A 22,270-nucleotide genomic window follows, 5' to 3' on the forward strand; every position below is an offset into this window, starting at 1 on the left:
ATTGTCCTACCTCATTCTACCCACCAGAATGGGAGCTCTTCCTTCCAACGTCCACTGAGCACAGGGCTTGCACTCAGAAGATACAGTTATAAATGTCTATGAACTTGGATTTCAGAGAGAGAGGTGACAGGAAGCAGTCAAGTCACAGGTACAGCTGAGTCTATCCCATGTGGGTGCTGATTCACAGAAAACACATCAGGCAGGATTAAACCATTTTATTGCTTGTGGGTAAGGCTGGACAGGCAGTGACAAACCTCAGTAGGGAGGGCAAACACCAGCTAGATCAAGAGGGGAGGGGAAGGGGACCCAGAAACAGGACCTTGGAAGGGAAGGTGAGCAAAGAAGACATCATCCTACTGCTCTTACAAGTCCTTACAGTCACTCAGGAGCATCTTGGGGCCCTTAAAGTATAGGGCTCTGGGCCTGGAGCTGAAAGCTGCTGGGCTGCAGGTTAGAAAGGGTATGTCTCTGGAGATCTAAGAGGAAAGAAAGGGAAGAGAGAACAAATCATCAGCAAGCACTGTGATACATACAGACCTAGGCTGTGGGCCCTGATGGGGAAGGACATAAAGGCCTGACTCGGGATAAGGAGCAACGGAGGTTGATGGATTCACAAAGAAAGAGGCAGAGACTCCATTCTACCCAATGTCAAACAATTAGGCAGCTGACATCCAGGCACCATTCAGATTCAGCTTCCCTAAGATCCATGCCTTACCCCCACCTAGCTACCTTAAAAGTTCCCAACTACTGTTACTGTCTGGAAGACTGACTTCAGAGCTAGATGAAGAAAGAGACATGGCGAAGGTGGCAGCCAGGGGCAGCTTAGACTGGAGGACATGAACGGAGGTCCTGCAAAGGGGAAAAGAATCAGAGGCAGAGATGGTGATGGTGGGTCAAGGGGGCCCTCCCAGCACAGAACTGTCCTCCTTCCTGAGGCTAGGACTCCAGTCCCCTCCCCCTTTATCCTCCAAATATATAGAAATACCTCGGTGACTCTGTGTCAAGTAAAGAATGCCCAGTACTGCCCGTATGGGCTGCAACCCCTACCATACCACCCCTACCAGCCCATTTCAAATTTAAGATAGCTAGCTGAACTTTGGTCCCTAGTGCCTGGTCTCTGTGAGACGAATCCCTTCCACTACCGCAAGCACCCACACTCCCTGACCTGAGGGGGTCGTGCTCCCACCGGGCATCCTGGACCTCTGTCCTGGCAGTCTCCAGGGTGTGACTTTTGCCCTCCTGGCCACTTTCCAGCTGATCCAACATCTGCCAGACCATGGGCCCAGGTAGGACCAAACCTCTCCCTCTCCAGAAGCAACTCCCCCTCCCCACAATTAGCCTCTTCAGCACACTTGGAACCCTCATGTGGACAAAGATAGTTTCTCATGGCCTGGAGCAGAGGGCTTGGGAAGAAGAGATTTGGAGGCAGGTGGAGTCAGCACAGGGAAGAGAAGGAAAGAGATAGAGATAGGAGAGGGTATCCTGGCCCGCCAGCAAAACAGGATAGACAGAGAAAGGACGGGGCCTCCAAAGGGAAATGTGAACAGATAGGTCCGATCCTGGTCCTACCTTCCAGCTGTGGGCCTGAGCTTGCCGCCCCTCAGTCATCTGTTTCAGCAGCAGCTCCTGGTGCTGGCCTGTGGATGAGAGAAAATGTAAGGGGGATGTTCTCCAACTTCCTTCCTTCCCCTTCTCTGGCACTGAAAACTAGGACAGAAGCATTCTGGTCCAGCTGCTGAGAAGTTTCCAAGCTGACTGGGGAGACTAGACTCACACCATGAGAGGTAAGACAAAATATTTGGCCAGATTTCTAGGAAGCTCAAGCAGTCAGAGCTATGGTCATTTATTAGGAAAGCAAGAAGGCTTTCCAGAAAAGGGAACAGGTGACTTCATACCCACCCCCAATCTTTTACTCACTCAGCTGGTCCTGCAGCAACTTCAATTCCTCCCAAAGAATCTCTGACTCCTCCCACAGCAGTTGCAGCCTGCAGGAATGACAGCAGTGTCATTCTAAAGCCAATTAACAAGCCCAGAGGAGGCTACCAGAGTACCAGGAGTTCAGAGGCCTGAAGAAGGCGAGGTTTTGCCCATCACTTACTCATTCTGCAGCTCTTGGTGAAGGCCACTGGTAGCACTGCACTTTTGTGGTCCTGTTTGTATTTGGGCTCACGCCTGTTCCTGTACCTAGCTTCGAAGGCCCTGCAGTTCCCTTCTCAGCCCCTCCAGGCGTTGCTCCAGGAGAAGGACCCTTTGCTCTGGGCCCCCCTGCAGCAACCTTAGTGATGCTGTAGTGGGACAAGTTGGGGATCAGCCCCTCTAAGAACTTCACACATGAGCCTAGAGACTCCACTTGCAAATCAAGACACAAGCACACACACAACAGGAGTGCAACAAAATGTGTTCACACATATGAGACTGTGTATATGAAGAAAAGAACTGATCAGATACCTTCTAGGGCAGAGATCTGGTACTTCTGCTGCTCTCGCTCTTCCAGCAGGCCCTGCACAGCCTGCCTTAGCGCCTCAGTCACCTACCCAGGCAGAAAAACCACACGATCTATTATGCAAGGGGTTCCCCCAACCCCTGGTATCCTCCTCTCACGCAAACCCCAAACATACTCACCTAGGATTCCATGCCTCACCTGAGCCTGGGATCGAAGCTGGGATCCAAGAATAGTAAATTCATCCCAGAGAGAAGATGCACTACGGGCCTCAGCCCAACTTAGTCTCTCTGGGACAATGGGAGTCTCTAGAGCCCAAGGCTGTTGAGCTTGGACTCCTGACTGGGGAGGCAAGTAATGAGGGGAAATCCAGGTCCCAGTCAGGTCTCCTGCTGAGGGAATAAGGAAGGGACGAGTGCAAAGCCTATTGGGGGGGTGGGGGGGCGAAATGTTTGTTCAGGAAAATAAAAAGCTGGAATTTGCAAGGACTAGTGGACGGCATAGGCACTGGAAAAAGGCAGATTCTGGAAAGAGAAAAGGCTGAGGGATAGGTAGAAAAAAGGAACAATACCCGTGGTGGAGACTCCAAGGGGATACAGCCTTTGCTACAAAAAAACAAATGCACAGGCCAATGAGTTCTGTCTTGCAGTCCTTTAACCCACAGCCCCTAAACCAGAGGGCGGGGGACTCAGGCGCCCCCTCACCTTAATCCTGGCCACATTTCCGTCAGTAGCATTGAGAAGCGCATCGAGGTGCTCAGACCATCTCAGGCTCCTACTCATAGCCTGCGGCAGAGCTCTGGCTCCCTGGCATCTTGTGCCCTTGCTCTCCCAACTGTGGGCACCCAAGGCACAGCCCAGGAAAGACCACAACGTCAGATCTAAAGAGGTGAGTGGGGGATGCAATAATAAAGGTAAGGATGCAGTATCAGACCAAAACTACGCCTCTGGGACTAGTCACGGGAGCAACGTCCTTGGGGAACTGGTGGAAAAGCGGGATGCCCTGATACGCAGATATCAGGTGGGAGTTAAAAGGTACCGAATCTTGGTCGAGACCTCTCCAGACGCACGACACTTGCGCCATCACACCGAACTACTGCCGCCGCCCGGTTCAAACCTTACGGTAGGCCGGGAAAGCCCGCCTTCGCACTGGTCTCCGCGGTGCCACTTGGGAAACTGAGTTCACCTCTACTGGAGACAGCTGGTGATGCAGGCTACCGAACTACGTTTCCCTAGAAGCAACACGCGCAGTCACAGCCCCACCGTGAAGCTTGCCGGGAAACTGAGTCTTTCGGCTTCTGTAGTGGCTGTCTCTAAGGACCGAATGAACTACGTGTGCCAGGATGCATCGCGCAGAGCCAACGAAGTCCCGCTGCCGATCCCAGTAGTTCTGGGGAAATGGAGTCCAAGCTGCCTCAAAGCTTAACGTCCCGAGTTACCTTGAGACTCCATTCCCCAGCAGGCTCAGCGTGTAGCGTGCGCTATGGAGCCGCAAGTAGCAGAGCTGAAGCAGAAGATTGAGGACACGTTGTGCCCTTTCGGCTTCGAGGTTTACCCCTTCCAGGTTGGTTTATCCCTACTGTGGTGCTAGGGCGAAGTGTATGGTTGGCTTCGGTGCCACCGGCGTGAGGCCCTGGAGTCCTCTGAACTTTCCCGAGCTCTTCTGGCCCCGTGTTCGTTTGACGTATCGGGACAGGGCTTGGGCTAAACGGGTAGAGAACTGTTGCAGGTTTGTCCTTTTACCCTCATACAATGCCGGATTGATGAATAGGAGACACCATATGATCCAGTAACTCTGTGGCTTTGTCACCTATGTAGTTTACAGGAAGAAAGGTACTGTGGGGCCAGAGTCATTTTGGAAGCTTCCCGAAGGAGTTGGGAGGAGGGCAAGGCCTGGAATGTTTGCATGGCTAGAATTTTGGTCATCTGATTAGCGAAGGGCATTCATGGTGTTGAGCAAGCAGACAGTTGGCTGGGTTGTTCCATCTACCAATAAAAGGTTACATTCATGATGTTGCCAGTCACCAGTGCTGGGCTGGGTATATAAACTATACACTTGCCTGACACAGAAGTCTGGCATCACCACCTACCCTTGTTCCCATAGGTCCATTTCTCTATATCCAGTGTCCCCTGCACTGAACCCTGTGCTTGGAAACAAAGCTAAGTCAACTCAGCTTGAGCCTTTTGCCTGATGCTTACGAGGCAGCCCACTTCCACCCCTTCCACTGAGTGGCACACAGCAGTGCTGGGAGAGGATTATAGAGGAAGAAGTAGGTTGGATCTAGCCTCAGAGAGGCTTCCCTGGAAAAAATGGAGTTGAACTATATATGAAAAGATAGATTGGAAGGTTATGTACATCCCAAATATCAGGAAGAGCTTGAATAAAGGTGTTGAGGTAGTAGTGGTGGATGGCAGGTATGAGGGAGAGTGGGGATGCCTAGCTGGTGCAATCAGGTAGGCCTGGATAGGGGGAGCTATGGTATTGAACAGTGCCATATACAGCCCTGCCAATCATCCTAAGCTCCTCCTTCTCTCACCTCCCTAGCTCCACATACAATCAGCCACTGAGACCTTTAGCAATCTGTCTCCTATCCCAGATCCATTTCCTTCCATTCAACCCATCTATGCTCTTGGTCCAGGCCACTATTTATCATTTGAATTTCTGCAGTAACCTACTTGCTGTCACTTTACCTCCATTCCATCCTCCACACTGCAGCCAGACTGATCTAAAACTGATCATGTCAGTTTACTCCTTAAATCTTCAATGGCTAGCCCCTCATTGTCACCAAATTAGACCCATATTCCTCAAATTGGTAGTATTCAAGGCCAGTCAGTCTTACTCCTACTGATCTCTCCAGGCTTCTCTCCTTCTCTCCCTCTGCTCCCCTCTACAGATGCTTCACTTCTGTCAAACTAGACAATTTGCTATTCTCCAACTATGCCTTGCACTTTTTACCTCTTTGTTTATGCTGGGACCTATCTAAAACACATACCAGATTCTCCCTCTCCACGTCAGCCTGTAAGTTTCCTTCCTAGCCTTCAAGACTCAGCTTCCAAGCCTTTTCAAATTTCAGAGGGCCTTCACTGGCTCTGTTATTGCACTAATCACAATATAATCAAGTTTTTTTGTCCTTAGTTTTTTATGAATTCTTTGCCTCTCTATTGTAACTCCATGTCAGATTCAGATGCGTCCCCATAAACACACATCATACATCAGTAGAATTTCATTGATTGAATAAGAGGGAGGCTGGGCAAGATGCATGAAGCCTTGAATGCAAAGCTAAGGTATGGGCCTGGCTAAGGCCTAAGTTGGCCCTCTTGTGTGGCCTGAATTTTCTCTGTTCCAGGTGGCATGGTACAATGCACTCCTGCCTCCAGCCTTCCACCTGCCCCTGCCAGGACCTACCCTGGCCTTCCTGGTACTCAGCACACCTGCCATGTTTGACCGGGCCCTCAAGCCCTTCCTGCAGAGCTGCCACCTCCAACCACTGACTGACCCTGTGGACCAGTGTGTGGCATACCACCTGGGCCGTGTTAGAGAGGTGAGCAACGCTGGCTGTAGCCTTCCCCAGCTTCAAAACCTGCATCTGCTTCCAGCTCCTTGAAGCTTAGTGCAGGATCTAGACCTGCCTAGGGCTAGGAGCCACTTCCCGGGCAGAAGGGTATCCTAAAGCCAGCCTTGACAATGTGATCTCTCCCCATTCTGCCTTCTCACCCCGGGTTTGGCCACCTCCTCTAGCAGCCCCCCAGGTCTGAAACCAGTCTCACTCACCCTTCACTGATGGACAACTATATGATCAGATTTCCCTTGGCCTCCAAGTGAAATGGGAATAAGCCCAACATTCCCCACGCATCTCTCACCTTTCTTTGCCCTAGACCTGGAAGCTTTATGCTGTCTTTGGGGTCTTTTGAGGACAGAATACTCCCACTACACACTTTACATGTATATACACACGTACACATACACTGGGTCTCCCCAAAGCTGGGCCATGTCTTCCTCCACATTGGGCCTCCAGAGGGCAGAGCCAAGTCACCCCTCATAAAGGTTTCTGAACAAGACTGTATTTCCCTTCAAACATGGGCCCTCTTAGACACAATATTGCTTTCTTCACGCTGGAGCCCCCAGCCCCACTCCAAGTTTAAGATCATGTTTCCCCTTTAAACATGACTTCTGAGGACAGGGCCGTGTTAACACAACTTAAGGCTCTGTTGGACATGGTCATGATTCTTCTTGTGCTAAAAGCTTCCATCTTGTTCTCTATCACAGAGCCTCCCAGAGATGCAAGTAGAAATCATCGCTGACTACGAGGTACACCCAAACCGGCGCCCCAAGATTCTGGCCCAGACAGCAGCCCATGTGGCAGGGGCAGCTTATTACTACCAACGACAGGATGTGGAGTCTGACCCCTGGGGAACCCAGGTCAGAGGGTAAATATTAATGAATAGGGGCTGAGAAAGAAAAGGAAAGGAAAATCCCTCAAGATTTCAAGTCCCAGGCGTTCCCTGGAGGCCTAGTGTTTAGGATTCCAGGGTTTCACTGCCATGGCCCGGGTTCATTACCTGGTTGGGGAACTGAGAATCCCGCAAACCGCGAAGCACAGCCAAAAGAAAAAAAAGATTTCAGGTGTCATTCTTCCACCTCCCCTGGGTAAAGGAATTGATGGGTACAATCCAGGACAAAGATGCACCATGGTCAGGGGTCTGGTTCCTAGGGACACAGAGAACTAGTCTGTTCTTAGTCTTTGTGATAGAATGGAGGGGGCAGAGCTGTGATTAGAGTGGTGAGACTGGGAAGCTGAAGTTCAGCTCAAGGAACGTTTCCTTGTGGTCAGTGACTTCATGAAAAAAGTTGTCCAGGAGAGGGAATAGAGGAGTCCAGTCAAGGACTGACAGAGGCTCACATGTAGACTCAGAATGAGAAATGAGAATGAGTAAGTGAACAAACCTAGCTTGCATTGCTGGTAGCTGGATTTGGTGCCAAGACGACCTCCATGACTGTCTTCTTTTTTACCCACTCCCCAGCACATATCAGGTGTGTGCATACATCCCAGATTTGGGGGCTGGTTTGCCATCCGAGGGGTCGTGCTGCTGCGAGGAATAGAGGTGCCAGATCTGCCACCCACAAAGCCCCTCGACTGTGTACCTGCAAGAGCTGACCGGATCACCCTGCTTGAACGCTTCAACTTCCACTGGCGTGACTGGACTTACCGGGATGCTGTACCACCTCAGGAGCGCTACTCAGAAGAGCAGAAGGCCTACTTTTCCACTCCGCCTGCCCAACGCTTGGCCTTACTGGGCTTGGCCCAGACCTCAGAGGAGCCTAGCTCTACATCCCAAGAGCTTCATTTCACCACATTCATCCCCAGGAAGCCTCAGAATCCCAGCAGAGGCTGGCTCAGCCCCAGGGTCTCACCACCTGCATCCTCTGGCCCTTGATACCCTCCCCTCCCCTGTGGGATCCTCATTTATGACAGTTGCACCTGCTGGGACTTATTTGGCTAGACAAGATTTTATTGGGTACAAGATGATCATTTTTGATAAAGAATTATAATAGAGATATTAAATGAAGATAACAAGGCTTAAAGAAGTTTGGTCAAAAGACCAAAGCAGATCCAGACTTGCCACCTGCCTTGGAATGTGGGATTATTACCTGTTACCATTTCTCTGCAGTGCTTCAAGATGCTACTTGTTACAGGGCTTAAGAAGCAACTATCCCCTAAATAACGGTACCTGCCTCAGGGGGTTCTTATGGAGACTGAATAAATACGAAATAGTACCTGGCATATAATAAGCTATTATTAAAGGCCCCAGGAATCCTATACTGCCGCTCATAGTTCTTACTTGTCTGAATACTGGAGGGGTAGGTAGGCTGGGGTAGCCGTGTCTGGAAGGTGTCTAGAAGGGCACCACATGATATACAGAAGGATTCTCAGTCCTGAATCTGCCCTAGCCTCAAGAGCCCAGGAGGAATCCACCTTTGCCCCACTGACAACCCTCCCTCAGGACAATGATATGAGAATAAGAACTACCCTTAAATCAAGGATAGAAACCCAGGGAAGCCAAGAGGTGCTCAGCACTGTGCTTTTGACACAGAAACCTACCCTATGAACACCAGCGCTGTGTTTGTCTCCCCCTCCCCCTTTTAGTTCCAAAGGTACTGAAGCCTCTAACTCTGATCTTTTTACAGAACCAGTACCAGGCATTTATCAGAAGAGGCCAAGCTTCAGGTTTTCATACAGCCCTCCCAGTAGTGTAAAAGTAAATGTCAGTAATCTCATTGGGCTCTTAACCTGCAACCCAGCCTATAGCAAAAATTGCAGTGCCTTGGCCAGTACTGTAGTAGGAGGCCTTGCTCTTCTCCAGATATGGTGAAATGAAACACCTTGCTTCGAGGTCCATCCTCTGTATGTACTTGCATTTCCCCTCAATATAATTTCCTGATTCTGAGACACTCTCACACCTCATTTTCCCCTAAAGAGGGAAAAGCAAAAAGTAAATTCCTCTTACACTCAAAGGCTAATGTCCCCCTAAAATGAAGAATCAACAAGGTCTCAGCTCAAGTTTAATAAAACTACAAAAGACCAAAAGCGATAACCTACTACTATACACATCAGTTTGCCTGCCCCATAATACAGCTCAGGCCATTCCCCCCAGAGGAAGAAAGCCTGGCCTCCCCAGCCCCTGCAGGAAAGGCCTGTCCTGTCCCACACCACATCTGGGCTGAGTGCAAGGTCTTGTGTTTTAAGTATGATAATAGTACAAAAGAGGTTTTGTTCTCATGGCCACCTACTGCAGCCTGGCCCTAAAATGGCCCAGTGCTCACTTCTGCTTAGAGAAATATTCTTTGCTCTTCTGGACATCAGGCTTGATGGTATCACTGCCAGGCTTCCAGCCAGCTGGGCACACTGCAAAAGAAAGGATACTAATTAATAACCTGATCAGTGGTGAGCTCCACCCTCCCAAGGACAAGTGGATGCCTCAAAACCAAATGTGAGCCCTAAAGAGCAACATTCCGGCACCAGGAAACCTACCCTGCAGTCTGAGATCATTCAGCCTTTTAGTTCAAAGCTATAAATATGTAATTTAATCCTCACCAGAGCCCTAATTACTATGATACCTAATTTGTTCACAGAGTAACTGAAATTTAAAGAAATTAAGTAACAGCTTCAACTTTATACTTTGTTCTAAAAATAATCTGTCTAAAGCACGTACAGCAAAATATTACGATTTTGTTAACAGTAGGTAGTAGGTAAGTGGGTATTCATATGTTCTCAGTAATTTTATGTATGCTTCAAAAATGCACCTTTGAAAAATAAGCTTAAATGCTCTTCAACAGATGGTGCTGGAACAGCTGGATTTCCACATGTAGAACAATGAAATTGGACATCTATTCATACCATACACAAAAAGTTTACTCGCAAATGGATCAACAGCCTATATACCATAAACTCTTTGAAGAAAACACAGGGTGGTCAAACTTCATGACCTTAGATTTGGAAATGTATTCTTAGACATGATACTGAAAACACAAACAACAGTAAAAAACATAAGGTAAATTGGACTTGATTGACATTAAGGACTTTTGTAGATTAAAGGACATTATGGAGTGAAGACAACCCACAGAATGGGAAAAAATATTTATAAATCATATCTGATAAGGGATTAATAGCCAAAATTGAAATCCAGAACTCCCACAGCTCAACAGACAACCCAATTCAAAAATGGGCAAAGGACTTGAAAAAAGACATATCTCCGAAGATATACAAATGGTCAAATAAACATGAAAATATGCCGTCACTAGTCAAAACTACAATGAGATACCACTTCACATCCCCTAGGATGGCTATAGTTTAAAAAAAAAAAGGAAAGTAAATGTTGGGAAGGATGTAAAGAGCCCTTGGTATTGCTGGTGGGAATGTAAAATGGTGCATGTGCTGTGGAAAACAGTTCGGCAGTTCCTCAAGAATCTAAACATAGAATTACCATGTGACCCAGCAATTCTACTCCTATATATAGCCCCAAAGTAACTGGAAACAAGGATTCAGACACCAGTTCACCAATATTTTAGCAATATTATTCACAATAGCCAAAAGGTGGAAACAACCTGCTAACGGATGGATACACATAACTCTCTGTGTGTGTGTGTGTGTGTGTGTGTGTCGGAATATTATTCAGCCTTTAAAAATAATAATGTTCTGATACATACTACAGCCTGGATAAACCTTGAAAACATTATGCTAGGTGAAAGAATCCAAACACCAATGGATAATACTATATGATTTCACTCACATGAAACACCTAGAATAGGCAAATTCATAGACACAGAAAGTAGAAGTTTACCAAAGGCTGGAGGGAAAGGGGAATGGTAAGTTATTGCTTCATGGTTACTACTGCCTGTTTGGGATGATGAAAAAGAGAAACAGTGGTGATAGATGTACAACACTGTGAATGTAATTAATGCCACTGAATTATGCACTCAAAAAGGTAAATTAGGGGCTTCCCTGGTGGCGCAGTGGTTGAGAGTCCGCCTGCCAATGCAGGGGACACGGGTTCGTGCCCCCGTCCAGGAAGATCCCACATGCCGCAGAGTGGCTGGGCCCATGAGCCATGGCCGCTGAGCCTGCGCGTCCGGAGCCTGTGCTCCGCAACGGGAGAGGCCACAACAGTGAGAGGCCCGCGTAATGCAAAAAAAAAAAAAAAAAAAAAAGGTAAATTATATATAACCACAATAAAAATTGATTAAGGTAGTGACTTGCCCCCATACCCAAGAAAAATGTAAGCTAAAAAATGACAAAGCTAGGACTGTGTAAACCCTAACACTAAGCTGCTTCTTCCCTCTAGCAGCCCTTCAGAGATCTGAAAGCAGCAAACAGTTTTCCTTCTCAGTGTTCCTTAACTCTGCCAAACAAGAATGCCTGAAATAAGGGGCACAACCTCCACAGAAGGTCCTGCTTGTTTCACTAAGTAACTGCCTGCTATACCTTGGTAAGCAAAAGGTCCAAGTTTGAATCTTTCGCACACTTTATGCAGAAAACCACCTTTCAACCTTTCCAACGATCCTAAGTTACCAATGCTCCTTGGGCAAACCTGAGGAAAGTGAGGCAAGGGAACCAATCTCTGATTTTCTACTCTATTTGCTGTTTAGTCTTCTAGGAAGCATGTAGTCAGCAAAGTTCAGTAATGGAGCAGCAAAAATCTCACTTGCTCAGGTGAGAGAGGGGAAGCCCCTTTCAGTCCAAGGATGTCAAAGCCTCAGATGTCAGACACTGCAAACAGCAGTCTGGGAACAAGGTATGGAGGGAACAAGCACTAAATGGCAAACCCAGCTGCTTTACAAAATCTCCATTTGATTGTGACACAGTCATTAGCTTTAGTGGCACCAAAGGATTAGAACACAGGTCCTAAGCATAAACAAGCTTCCAAGAATAAAAAGCAACATAAAAACAGAGACCAGACCCAGAGCCACCCTGTAGTTTGCCAGCAGGGAAACCAAAGATTCTTCTGTCCAGGAATACAAATGATACAAAGATAGGAGGAATAATGAACCAGAAAGAAGGACCTTGACAATTTAGTCTCCTTGGCACTAAAGCCTCTTGGCACTTAAGACTGTACCATAACTAATGACAGGACAGAAAGATCCACACTTGGATGTTTCACTCATACCCAACAGTGCTGGTTTTTCAGAATCAATATGGAGCCCAGAAGAACTGGCTGAGTCCCACATTTACCAGCTTTCAAGTGCAGCTGAAGTACCACAACTCTCGCCAACACAGAAGGCCCTAAACAATGACTTTTTCAGCATTTGAAATTACCTAAGAAAAAGAGGGCTTTGAATTTGGATCCCAGTTCCACCATTAACTATGAATATATACTGTGTTTAAATATTGGTTTATTTGTCCTTAAAAATAGGAATATAGGATTTTTTCAGTAAAAAATTTCTCTATGGAAATTGTCAGTTCCACCCTTCTCTCTGCTAAAATGTAATGTAGTTCACTTAAAGACCCCTTCCCCGCAAAAAAGTGTAAAATTCAAGATCAAAAAAAATTTTTAGGTAAAAATAGGAACATAGGATATACAAACATAAGGTCATTATGTTGTACACCTGAAAATAATATAATGTTATATGTCAATTATATCTCAATTTAAAAAATAGGAATGCGGGGTTATTTGTCAAATAAACAACACATGACAGCACGTCATATAGACTGCCTGGTTGGTATTTACATGCTCTCAAGTGGGAACTATCATACTATAAGCCATAAAAGGCTGCGCACAGAAAGCTGTGCCTGTTCTAATGGGATGGGAAGCAGCAGAGAACAATAGAGTGTGAAGAAGCAAGCTTCACAGAGTCATGAAAGCTTGGGTTCAAGAGTCTATGCAAGGTCCTAGCAAAGTCCAGTAAAGGGCCGACTTGGCCACTCCACAGTGCCTTCCGTCTTTGTACTGAACTTCATTCTCCACCAGGGGGCAGTCTCAGCAGCTGTCTGCTCCTTTAATCCAGAGTAAAGCCCACACATGCTTCTGCAAATGGTGCCTTCTGATTCCCATTACCTATTAGCCTTCCACTCTAGTCAAGCTAGCACTTTTGGGTCCCCCAAACAAACACCACTAATCCAGACTCTTAACTTCCACCTCCTCTAACTCACAAGATCAGAGCTGAAATGAGCCTTAGAGAGCTAGTCAGAACTACTTATTTTCTAGAGAAAGAAAATGAGATGTAATAAGACAAGAAATTTGTCCAAGTCCACCTGCGCACTTGATATCAGTAGCACTTGATCACAACCATCTTACCCTCAATCATATTAAGCTGGGGTGGGGGTGGGGTTCAAGATCCCCTCCCCCTACATACCCAGCACCTGCAGCAGATGGAGGAGCCGAGTTCTTAAAACTCAACCCAGTTGGGATAAGGCTATCTCATTCCAAGCAACAACTACACTGGGCAGAAGTGGGGAGCTGTCAAAAGCTACAGCCTTATAAACTCAAAGGCTGGGAGCAAGTAGTTCAGGACTTTATCAAAACACTGCAATGAGAGAATATATAAGGAGAGAAGGGCTAGAGCAGTAAGAAAGACCTGCACTCTAGCAAATGCTAGATAAAAACCGTAAATTGAATCTACTCGGTCATGTTCAGACTCACAAGAACATCGTCTTTCATCCTGAAACTTCTAACGAAGAACCTTGGTATTTCATCTCAAACCCTTCAGCCCTAACCCCTCCTTCCTTAGAAAAATTTTTATATTGAGCATATATATAGTTTGGTATTTGTTGATTATAAGTCTTACAAATACAACCACATTGCACCAACAGAATGGATTTTTAAAAGATAGAAATGTATTAACTGTTTCTACCTACTGTCTTTGGATAAGTTATCTTAGTCCTATTTTCGTTTCATTTTCCAAAACTGGTTGGACATTACCCCAATGAAACAAATATGGTCTACAGGGATTAAGCTCTCCCCCCAGTAAACACTTGTCAAGAGCGGCATGGTTCATGTCTAGGTGTGATTCCCAGCCTTTTGTTTCGCCCTTAACACACCCTATGGGATCCTCCTACACTCTTTTAATAAGTTGAATCTGCAGCAGTGAGCGATACTAAGTGATCAGGGCAGAAGCTGGGAATACGCGGTTGGAACAAGAAGCCTTTATATTCTCCTCCCCAGGCTTTTCCATTGCCCCACCCCCACAACCCACTATAATTCAGAGATGGCAACTTCTTGAAGAGACATAATCACCCTTTTATCTGGTAGACTTTGTTCCTCCCATCTTTCCCACTCCACTGTCCTGTCACCAGGCAGACTGACTTACCTTCCCCATGTTTGTCAGTGAACTGGAAGGCCTGAACCAGTCTCAGTGTCTCATCCACAGAACGGCCAACAGGAAGGTCATTTATGGTGATCTGTCGAAGGATACCTTTATCATCAATAATAAAAAGGCCCCTGGAAAAAAGTATTAAAGGTTTGAGAAAGACAGTACAGTTTTAGAAATTGCTTTCTTAGAATAGAGAAGAAATGGAAATAGGCTGGTCTCCCACACTTGCACTGGCCTTCCCCTTAGGCCCAGCATAAAAGAATGAAATGAAATCATGCCATACACCTTAAACTTACAGTGATGTCTATCAATTATTTCTCAATACAACAGGAAAAAAAATGAAATAAGAAAAAAGACTCCACAGATCAGGGCTCTACCTTTCAAATAAAAGGTCCTCAGCCAATCAGATAATTCTCCTGATGACTGTCAGCCCCCCAGCAGGTATATACCTGAATGAGATGCCTTCATCAGCCTTTAAGACCCCATAGTCCTGAGCAATGGTGTGCTTGGGGTCTGATATCAAGGGAATGTTCATGGGTCCCAGTCCTCCTTGCTTCTTGGGTGTGTTGATCCTACAGCAAAAAGCACACATACATTCATTCAAACTCTTGTGTAGCAAAAGCATTAACTATAACTATTCCTTCTCCTGTCCAACATTCCTAATCTTACTCCCCAGAAAACTTCAAACTTTTTCCAGCAGTAAAATAACCGGCTGAGGACAGTTAAGGTCACCAGGGTACACTCAGCTGTAATCCAAGCTGCTTTTTCTCTGCTGCCAGGTAGTAACAACAAGTCAGAGCATTTGTTCTCCTTCTATGAGCCAGAAATCAATACTTGAGAAAGTCTATTGCCAAAGCCTCCCAGTCCCAGTTGCTGCTTAATTTAAAAGTCCATATGCCTGGACTTCCCTGGTGGTACAGTGGTTAAGACTCTGCGCTTCCACTGCAGGGGGCACAGGTTCCATCCCTGGTCGGGGAATTAAGATCCCACATGCCACACAGCGCAGCCAAAAAAAAAAAGTAGTAATTTTAAAAAAAGAAAAACAAAAAATCTCCATGCCAAATGGACCAAGAGGTTTACCATGCCAGGTGACAAAAGTGAGAATCCACAGAAGCACCAATCACTTGGCAGTTGAGTTTCTTAAATTCTTCTGCCTTATCACTGAAAGCAATGATCTCCGTGGGGCACACAAAGGTGAAGTCAAGAGGGTAAAAGAAGAACACAACATATTTTCCTGGGGGGAAATAAAAAAGCCCAAGTTAGCCTTTGAAATAGACTTCCTGGGAATTCCCTGGTGGCGCAGTAGTTAAAAATCCACCTGCCAATGCAGGGGACACGGGTTTGAGCCCTGGTCTGGGAAGATCCCACAGGCCGCAGAGCAACTAAGCCCACGTGCCACAACTACTCAAGCCCGCACGCCTAGAGCCCGTGCTCGGCAACAAGAGAAGCCCCCACTCTCTGCAACTAGAGAAAGCCCGCGTGCAGCAACGAAAACCCAACGCAGCCATAAATAAGTAAATAAATGTATTTAAAAAAAAAAAAGGAAAGAAACAGACTTCCTTGCCTTATAGAGAATGTAAACCTGAAGACATTCTCCTATGGAAAAAAGCAGCCTTTCCAAGATGATGGCAGACACATTTGTTAAAATGCCAAGATGCTCAACAGAGAAGATTCCTTGCACCTACTGTCAGAACCTCTTCCACAAGAAAAAGTTCTTCATTTCCATGCTTTATTTTCCTGCCTCCATGTTAGCTGCCAACTACAGATAAACACTGTTCCATCTATTTTTGATCTCTGGATAGTTAAAATTAGCACAAACACCAAGTTCTCCAGTGAAGAAAAAAAGCAAAGACGCAATTATCTACTGGACAATCTAACGCCAATGCTTATATAATCAGTGCCCAGAAAGAGCCGAATTGCTGCATTCTCTGCTGCAAGGCAGTAAGACCAACAAGAGAAAGTCAGAACCTCTGCAATTCTTCCACAAGGAACCACAGTAATGTGATGGGTAAGATTTGTTTATTTATTTAGGCTGCAGCGGGTCTTCCTTGCGGCACTAGGGATCTTCCCTGCAGTGTGCACGAGCTTCACTCTAGTTGTAGTGTGCAGGCTCTGTAGTTGTGGCGCACGGGCTTAAGTTGCCCCACAGCATGCCCGCAGCATGTGGGATCTTAGTTCCCCGACTGGGGATTGAACCCACGTCCCCTGCACTGGAAGGGGGACTCTTAACCACTGGACCACCAGGGAAGTCTCTGATGGCTAAGGTTTAAGTGATCACCTGAATAACCACAGATATGTTTCAAACAAGCCTGACAGGACAAGCAAAAAAAAAATTTATAAGGCAAAAGTTCCAAAACTTCTCCTGGTAGGTAACAGAATTTCTAGTTGCAATTTTATGAAACTCATTCTGATTACCAATTGAAGTATTCTAGATCTTCAACCTGAGGGCAGCTTCTCACCATACCTAATGGGCTGAGCTATTTGGAACAATTCCAAATATTCACTTATTTCCAGATAGCAACAATGTTTGAAAGTCAAAAACAAGCAGATCCTTTGGACATTCACTTTGAAAGCCAAAATCACTATAAACACACTCACCGAAAACAACCTTCCTCAGAGGCTTTGCCTAACAAGCTACACAGCAGGTCAAGCCCTGGAGGGAACACAATAGCTCTTCCTAAACCTCATGCCTTTGCCCTTGAGCCAGAGTCACCTCCCTATGGTGCTACTTACCTTGTTCGCCAGGAGGAGCTTCTCTCCATAGGGCCCCACTTATCTGCTCTCATTCCAACCAATATGTGTAATTTGTTAAGAAACCTAGTCACAGGTTCTACCCAAAAGCTGACTCTTGGAACCAACTGCTACACCATCAAGAAAGGTATACTTGACACCTGAGTTTCAGGTTTGCATTCTAAGGAATTTCTATTTTCAATTGTCCCAGAAGACCCTGCTGCTCCATGACTGCAAAATAAAAAGAACCTCATTAGAACTTGCTAGCTGTCTACTTGAAACTATTTAACAGAAAGGAGAGTTATTCTAATTGTGACACCAATTTTTCTCTGGGGGCAAAACAGTCAAGGGAATGTGCCTAAGCCCTCTGCCTAATACAGCAATCATGACACACATATTTCTTAAACTGAACTGAATATACAGTCTCACAGCTCCAAAGACTTTAGCTCTGAGACTTTAAATTGTTGAAGGCCTTTTATAACACGATAATGAGAATATCTCCAATAATATAATGAGGAGCAATACTGGGAAAATAATAAAGATATATGTCCAGACATAATGAAGCTTGTGCTTTCTCCAGAAGCAGTTTGGACTTAGGATAGCTACCCTGTGTTCACTGATGATAATCACCACTTCAATTCAATAGAAAGACAAAGCCTCTTACCCTGAAGACACAGGAGATATAAAAATCATTTTACAATCAAAAATATGACAAGAGATACAGAAAATGAACAAGCCATCCCTAGATTGTAACATAATTCCACATTAATGAACCTAACTACTCTTACCTTTGTAGTCAGATAGGCTGATATCTTTGAACTGACCATCTGGCATTACAGCAGTTGCTTTGAACTGGGGGGCATGGTGCCCAATTTTGGCATTTCCTGAAGACATATTGCGATCAGCTGGAAAAGATAAGAGGAAGTCAATTAGAAACAAGCTTTTTTTTTTTTTTTTTTTTGTGGTACGCCAGGCCTCTCACTGTTGTGGCCTCTCCCATTGCAGAGCACAGGCTCCGGACGTGCAGGCTCAGCGGCCATGGCTCTCGGGCCCAGCCGCTCCGCGGCATGTGGGATCCTCCCGGACCGGGTCACAAACCCGCGTCCCCCACATCAGCAGGCGGACTCTCAACCACTGCACCACCAGGGAAGCCCCTGAAGTTTATTTTTGTTTTTATTTTTTTACCTTTTATTGGAGTACAGTTGATTTACAATGTTATGTTTTCATTTTAAAATGGAAATTTCTTTATCAATTGGAGTAAACTCTTACTGTTCCTGAACCATCATTCGTACAATTACATTTTCTTCTGTACTTTCATTACACACATGCAGAGACAGAAAGAGGTGGAAACTCTCAAACCTGGACCCAAATGCACAATGCCATAAACACTGAGCACCTGCTTCCCAGAAGCTGCCATGCTGCCCCTTCCCTGGACTGCACCTCCATCTGCCTTCAGAATGTGGTAAGCACACTTTGACCTTTCTCCAGGTAGATTTGCCCAAGACAGCACACACCCTAAAGCCAATCCAACTTTTTCAAGACGCAAAACCAAGATTTATGGCATCGGCTCTATTTCAAAATTCTAGGTGTTGTGTTTAAGGCCCAGAAGTCCTTTCAAAAATGGGTTTCTTACCTCGGGGCCAAGATTCTGGGGCAATAATAAGTAGAACAAGAGTCAATTTATTGCCAAAGAGTAATGTTACACTGAATTCACCCAGGTCAAGACCAAAATAAGAAGTTAAGATTTAACCCAGTAAGCCATCAGTTTGAAAGCGCCAAGAAACTAACTTTTCAAGTCCCCAAGTTCTTGCTTCATAATACCACAACCAAAAGAAACGTTGTAAGCATCGATTGCCACAAACTTTACCGCTTAACACCTTTAATAGCAAACCAAAAAACCAACCAGCAAGGCACAAAGCAACTTGGCAACCAAACACAGGATGTGACCCTAACATAAATGGCTTTCTTGTCCAAACCTGATTTTCCAGGGGGCCCCCAAGACCACTAAAGCACAACCAGTGGTGGGGGATGGGAAGCTGCCGGACTTCTAGTCTGTGTGTTCCCTTCAGGAAATCTCCCCTTGAACTTCTGTGGAGGAAGCCACTCCCCAAAAACTCACTGCTGGACTTCTAGTCGGTGTGTTCCCTTCAGGAAATCTCCCCTTGAACTTCTGTGGAGGAAACCACTCCCCAAAAACTCACTTCAGGTACCCTCTCTGCCACTCCCATCATCACCCCCACCCTAGCACTTAAGAAAACACCAGCAGAAGAGTGCGCAGTCTTCACAGAGGGCATTTAGCATCACCACAAACCCATTCTGCAGATAGAGAACTAAAGACGGAGAACGGAATCTTAATATCTGAAGCTCCACTGCTAGTCACAGCTCAGGACCAAGAACAGCCTTTCCCCCTAATACACGACGGACGGACGAGTATCCTCAGTTTCTAATCAGTTTGCAGATCCACTCTAGAAGCTTCCCACACACACAAACCCGCAGGAGGCCCCATCACCACCAAGCCACGCCAAGCCAATCAGCGCCCTCTGCCTTGGTTGCCGGGGGAAGAGGATACTCAAGCCGCCTTTAGCCTCCGGTTTCAACCACGTCCCCGCACCCACAAGGGGGTCCAACGTGAGGGCCACCTCGCCCGGCCACCTTCTCCGTCAAAGAACCCCAGTTGAGCTGGGCAGGCCCCGGGGAGGGGGAGGGGAGGAGGAGGAGGAGTAAAAGGCGACGAACGGGGGACATGGGGCGTAGCGGTACGCAGAGGCCGCGCTGCCCATGTACTCACCACTCCTCACAAGCCACAAGGAACAGTCAGGAAGCACACACGCAAAGCATGCGCCGGGCGCTGGCCTTTATAGCCTGTAAGGCTCTCGCGAGAGTCAGGGCGGGCCAGGGGTGCGGACGGGGGAGAGGTAAGGGGGGGGGATCTGGCCCGAGCACCGCCCCGACCCAACGCGGCCAGCCAGTATGACTCAGCGATTTCTCTCGCTGGGGGCGGCCTAGCGGACTACCAACCCCCCACCCCGCGCCGCCGAGGTTTGAGGCGTTCTTTTGATCACTTCCAAACCCGAACGCCTCCGCCTTGCCCTTAAAGCCTGAACCAGAGTAAGGGTTCTAGCTGCTGCCCACGGAAGACCACGTCTAACCAAGCCCTGAGAACTGTCTCTTCAAATATTTATCAAATATTACCCCCCTACACCGATTCCCGCAGCCTCTGCTCTAGTGCTGATCCTCAGTAACCCTCATTGCTTAGAGAGCCTCCCTTTTATTGTTCTGATTAACGGGGTTGCTGCTTTCTGTCTGCTATCCATGAGTTCCCATCCCATCCATTCCACGGTGGCTGGAGGAAATCTTTCTGAAATCTGATCTTGTCACTCACTCACCCCTCTGATTTGTGGCTCATAAAAACTGGGGCTCTGTATTCCTGAGTTAAAACTCTTCATGGTTATTTCATGTGTGGCCTTCATAAAAGAATCTTAATCCATTAACCTTACTTTTCTCGTCTGTAAAATGGGAATACTATTCTTTGTTGAAATCATCTCTGTAGTTTATTTAGCACAGTACCTAGTTCTTATTATACACTAGAAGTGTTAGCCATTGTTACTACTGTAACTCTTCCTTGCTTCTATATTATAACACCCAGAGCAGAGTGTAGCTGTTTTAAGCCTTCAGCCTTTTGTTCAAGCATGAGGAACCCGTTCTCTATTTGACCTACAGAAAACGTGTTTGAAGACTCAGCTGAAGCACTACTTCCTCTGAAATTCTTTCACTCATCCTCAGAATTGACCATTCCCTCCTTTCTGACCAAACAGTAGCCTGTATAGCAAAAAGAAAACTTTAAAGCTATTTTACTTGTTTATATGTCTATCTCTCCGTGTTAGACTGACTTTCTGAAGGGTAGGGTTTGGGTCACAACCATCTCTGTGTCCCCACGTCACAATGTAGCACCTGATATAAAATAGGAGTGTTTAATAAATAGTATTGTGTCCGCCTTTCTGCCCCCAACCCCCACTATCCTCCTAACTCCCTTGGACATTATAGCAGGATAAGAGATAGGGAAGTGCTGTGTCATGCTGCCTGAGCATCTCAAAATTTTTTGGCATTTATCATCCTACCATGCAACAGTAGTGATTTTTTTTTTTCGTTCTCTGCCTGAGACTGAACAATTATTTGGCCATTACTCATCTTCTTCTTGAGGACTCAGGGGAGACAGACATTCAGAGCTTAATAGTGGATGGTTATTGCTGTGAGCAGGTTAAACCAACAACACACAGTCCTACATCAGCCAGAAGAAAATTACCATTTATTGTATTTACCATGTGCCAGGCCCTGGGCTGGGCACTTGAGCTTATTTGTCTCATTTAAGAACCAAAAGAGTTATCCTGGCCCAGGGAAATATTAACATCCAATCCTCGTGGGAATATAAAAAAATAAAATAGCAGAACAATTATTATGAGAAGAAATCTGTTGAACACTTGTCTGATTAAGTGATCATAGAATCTGTTTCCTCACAGAACAGTAAAGATTTTGGAAATGGGGGCAGGGGAACTTTATCCTTCTACAGGACCTTTATCCTCCCTTGTTCACCAGTAGTCTGGGAAGGATTTTATCTGTTTTATTTATATTTGTAGTACCAGAACCTGGCACACTAACTGGCCTAGGAGACGTGCTTCATTAATTTTGGAGTGTATTGCAGATTTTTGAGATGTGGAGTTAAGCTACTTGAACCACATTTTAGGAAGATGATTCTAGCAGCTGTGTGATCGATGTAATGACTAGGAGACAATAGGCAAAGAGACCAACTGGGAGGCTACTGCAATGGTCCAGATTAGAGAAGTCTCAGAACTGTAAAATGACATTGGCAGCAGAAAGGGAAGAAGGAGAGAAAGAATATTTCCACAGGCTTTTGGATTGATTGCATTTAGGGTGAGATGAAAGAGGAAGTTCAATCTGATTTCTTGGTTTCATATCTTGGTGCCATGTGAGTAATGTCACTAACCAGTGATGTAGGAAACACTGGAGAAGGAGAAGTTTTGAGGTTAAAAATAGTGATGAGGGCTTCCCTGGTGTCGCAGTGAAGAGAATTCACCTGCCAATGCAGGGGAGATGGGTTTGAGCCCTGGTCCGGGAAGATCCCACATGCCACGGAGTAACTAAGTCCGTGAGCCACAACTACTGAGCCTGTGCTCTAGAGCCCGCTTGCCTAGAGCCTGGGCTCTGCAACTAGAGAAGCCACCGCAATGAGAAACCCGCCCACCACAACGAAGAGTAGCCCCTGCTCACTGCAACTAT

At 46.2% G+C, this 22,270-nt stretch overlaps 3 protein-coding genes across 4 annotated transcripts in view; 1 reads left to right on the forward strand and 2 right to left on the reverse strand.

Moving 5' to 3' along the window:
* Positions 1-1,569: 1,569 nt before the first annotated feature.
* CCDC163 (CCDC163 homolog) lies at positions 1,570-3,502 on the reverse strand. The gene is made up of 7 exons (XM_079923737.1): positions 3,145-3,502; positions 3,012-3,045; positions 2,642-2,832; positions 2,449-2,530; positions 2,099-2,285; positions 1,918-1,985; positions 1,570-1,637 (listed from the first exon to the last, which is right to left on the reverse strand). Exons 1-5 carry the CDS (start codon positions 3,220-3,222, stop codon positions 2,185-2,187), a joined length of 486 nt encoding a protein of 161 aa, XP_079779863.1. The 5' UTR covers positions 3,223-3,502; the 3' UTR covers positions 1,570-1,637; positions 1,918-1,985; positions 2,099-2,184.
* Positions 3,503-3,811: 309 nt separating this feature from the next.
* On the forward strand, positions 3,812-8,840 carry MMACHC (metabolism of cobalamin associated C). Its single transcript, XM_079903896.1, has 4 exons — positions 3,812-4,003; positions 5,787-5,981; positions 6,707-6,859; positions 7,462-8,840. Exons 1-4 carry the CDS (start codon positions 3,923-3,925, stop codon positions 7,873-7,875), a joined length of 843 nt encoding a protein of 280 aa, XP_079760022.1. The 5' UTR covers positions 3,812-3,922; the 3' UTR covers positions 7,876-8,840.
* A 148-nt stretch (positions 8,841-8,988) lies between these two features.
* PRDX1 (peroxiredoxin 1) overlaps positions 8,989-22,270 on the reverse strand; it is a 46,005-nt gene continuing 32,723 nt past the window's right edge. Inside the window, exons 1-6 of one of the 2 annotated variants that reach the window (XM_079903904.1) lie at positions 19,764-19,876; positions 17,764-17,880; positions 15,326-15,479; positions 14,695-14,817; positions 14,243-14,373; positions 8,989-9,344 (exon numbers count right to left, since the gene is read on the reverse strand). In XM_079903904.1, coding sequence (XP_079760030.1) covers positions 9,259-9,344; positions 14,243-14,373; positions 14,695-14,817; positions 15,326-15,479; positions 17,764-17,869 — 600 coding nt within the window. In that variant the 5' untranslated portion in view covers positions 17,870-17,880; positions 19,764-19,876 and the 3' untranslated portion in view covers positions 8,989-9,258. Of the gene's footprint in view, positions 9,345-14,242; positions 14,374-14,694; positions 14,818-15,325; positions 15,480-17,763; positions 17,881-19,763; positions 19,877-22,270 lie in introns of those variants that run through there. The other variant, XM_079903905.1, reaches the window with a different exon arrangement.

The sequence above is a fragment of the Stenella coeruleoalba genome (assembly GCF_951394435.1).
Source record: "Stenella coeruleoalba genome assembly, chromosome: 1".
Lineage (NCBI taxonomy): Eukaryota > Metazoa > Chordata > Mammalia > Artiodactyla > Delphinidae > Stenella > Stenella coeruleoalba.

Coding starts and splice junctions, on each gene's coding strand:
- CCDC163 (XM_079923737.1), bottom strand. CDS start 3,222: ATGAGTAGGAGCCTGAGATGGTCTGAGCACCTCGATGCGCTTCTCAAT. Junction 2,833..3,011: donor CCTTGGAGTCTCCACCACGG/GTATTGTTCCTT, acceptor TTATTCCCTCAG/CAGGAGACCTGACTGGGACC. Junction 2,531..2,641: donor AGCTTCGATCCCAGGCTCAG/GTGAGGCATGGA, acceptor CTGCCTGGGTAG/GTGACTGAGGCGCTAAGGCA.
- MMACHC (XM_079903896.1), top strand. CDS start 3,923: ATGGAGCCGCAAGTAGCAGAGCTGAAGCAGAAGATTGAGGACACGTTG. Junction 5,982..6,706: donor ACCTGGGCCGTGTTAGAGAG/GTGAGCAACGCT, acceptor TCTCTATCACAG/AGCCTCCCAGAGATGCAAGT. Junction 6,860..7,461: donor CTGACCCCTGGGGAACCCAG/GTCAGAGGGTAA, acceptor CCCACTCCCCAG/CACATATCAGGTGTGTGCAT.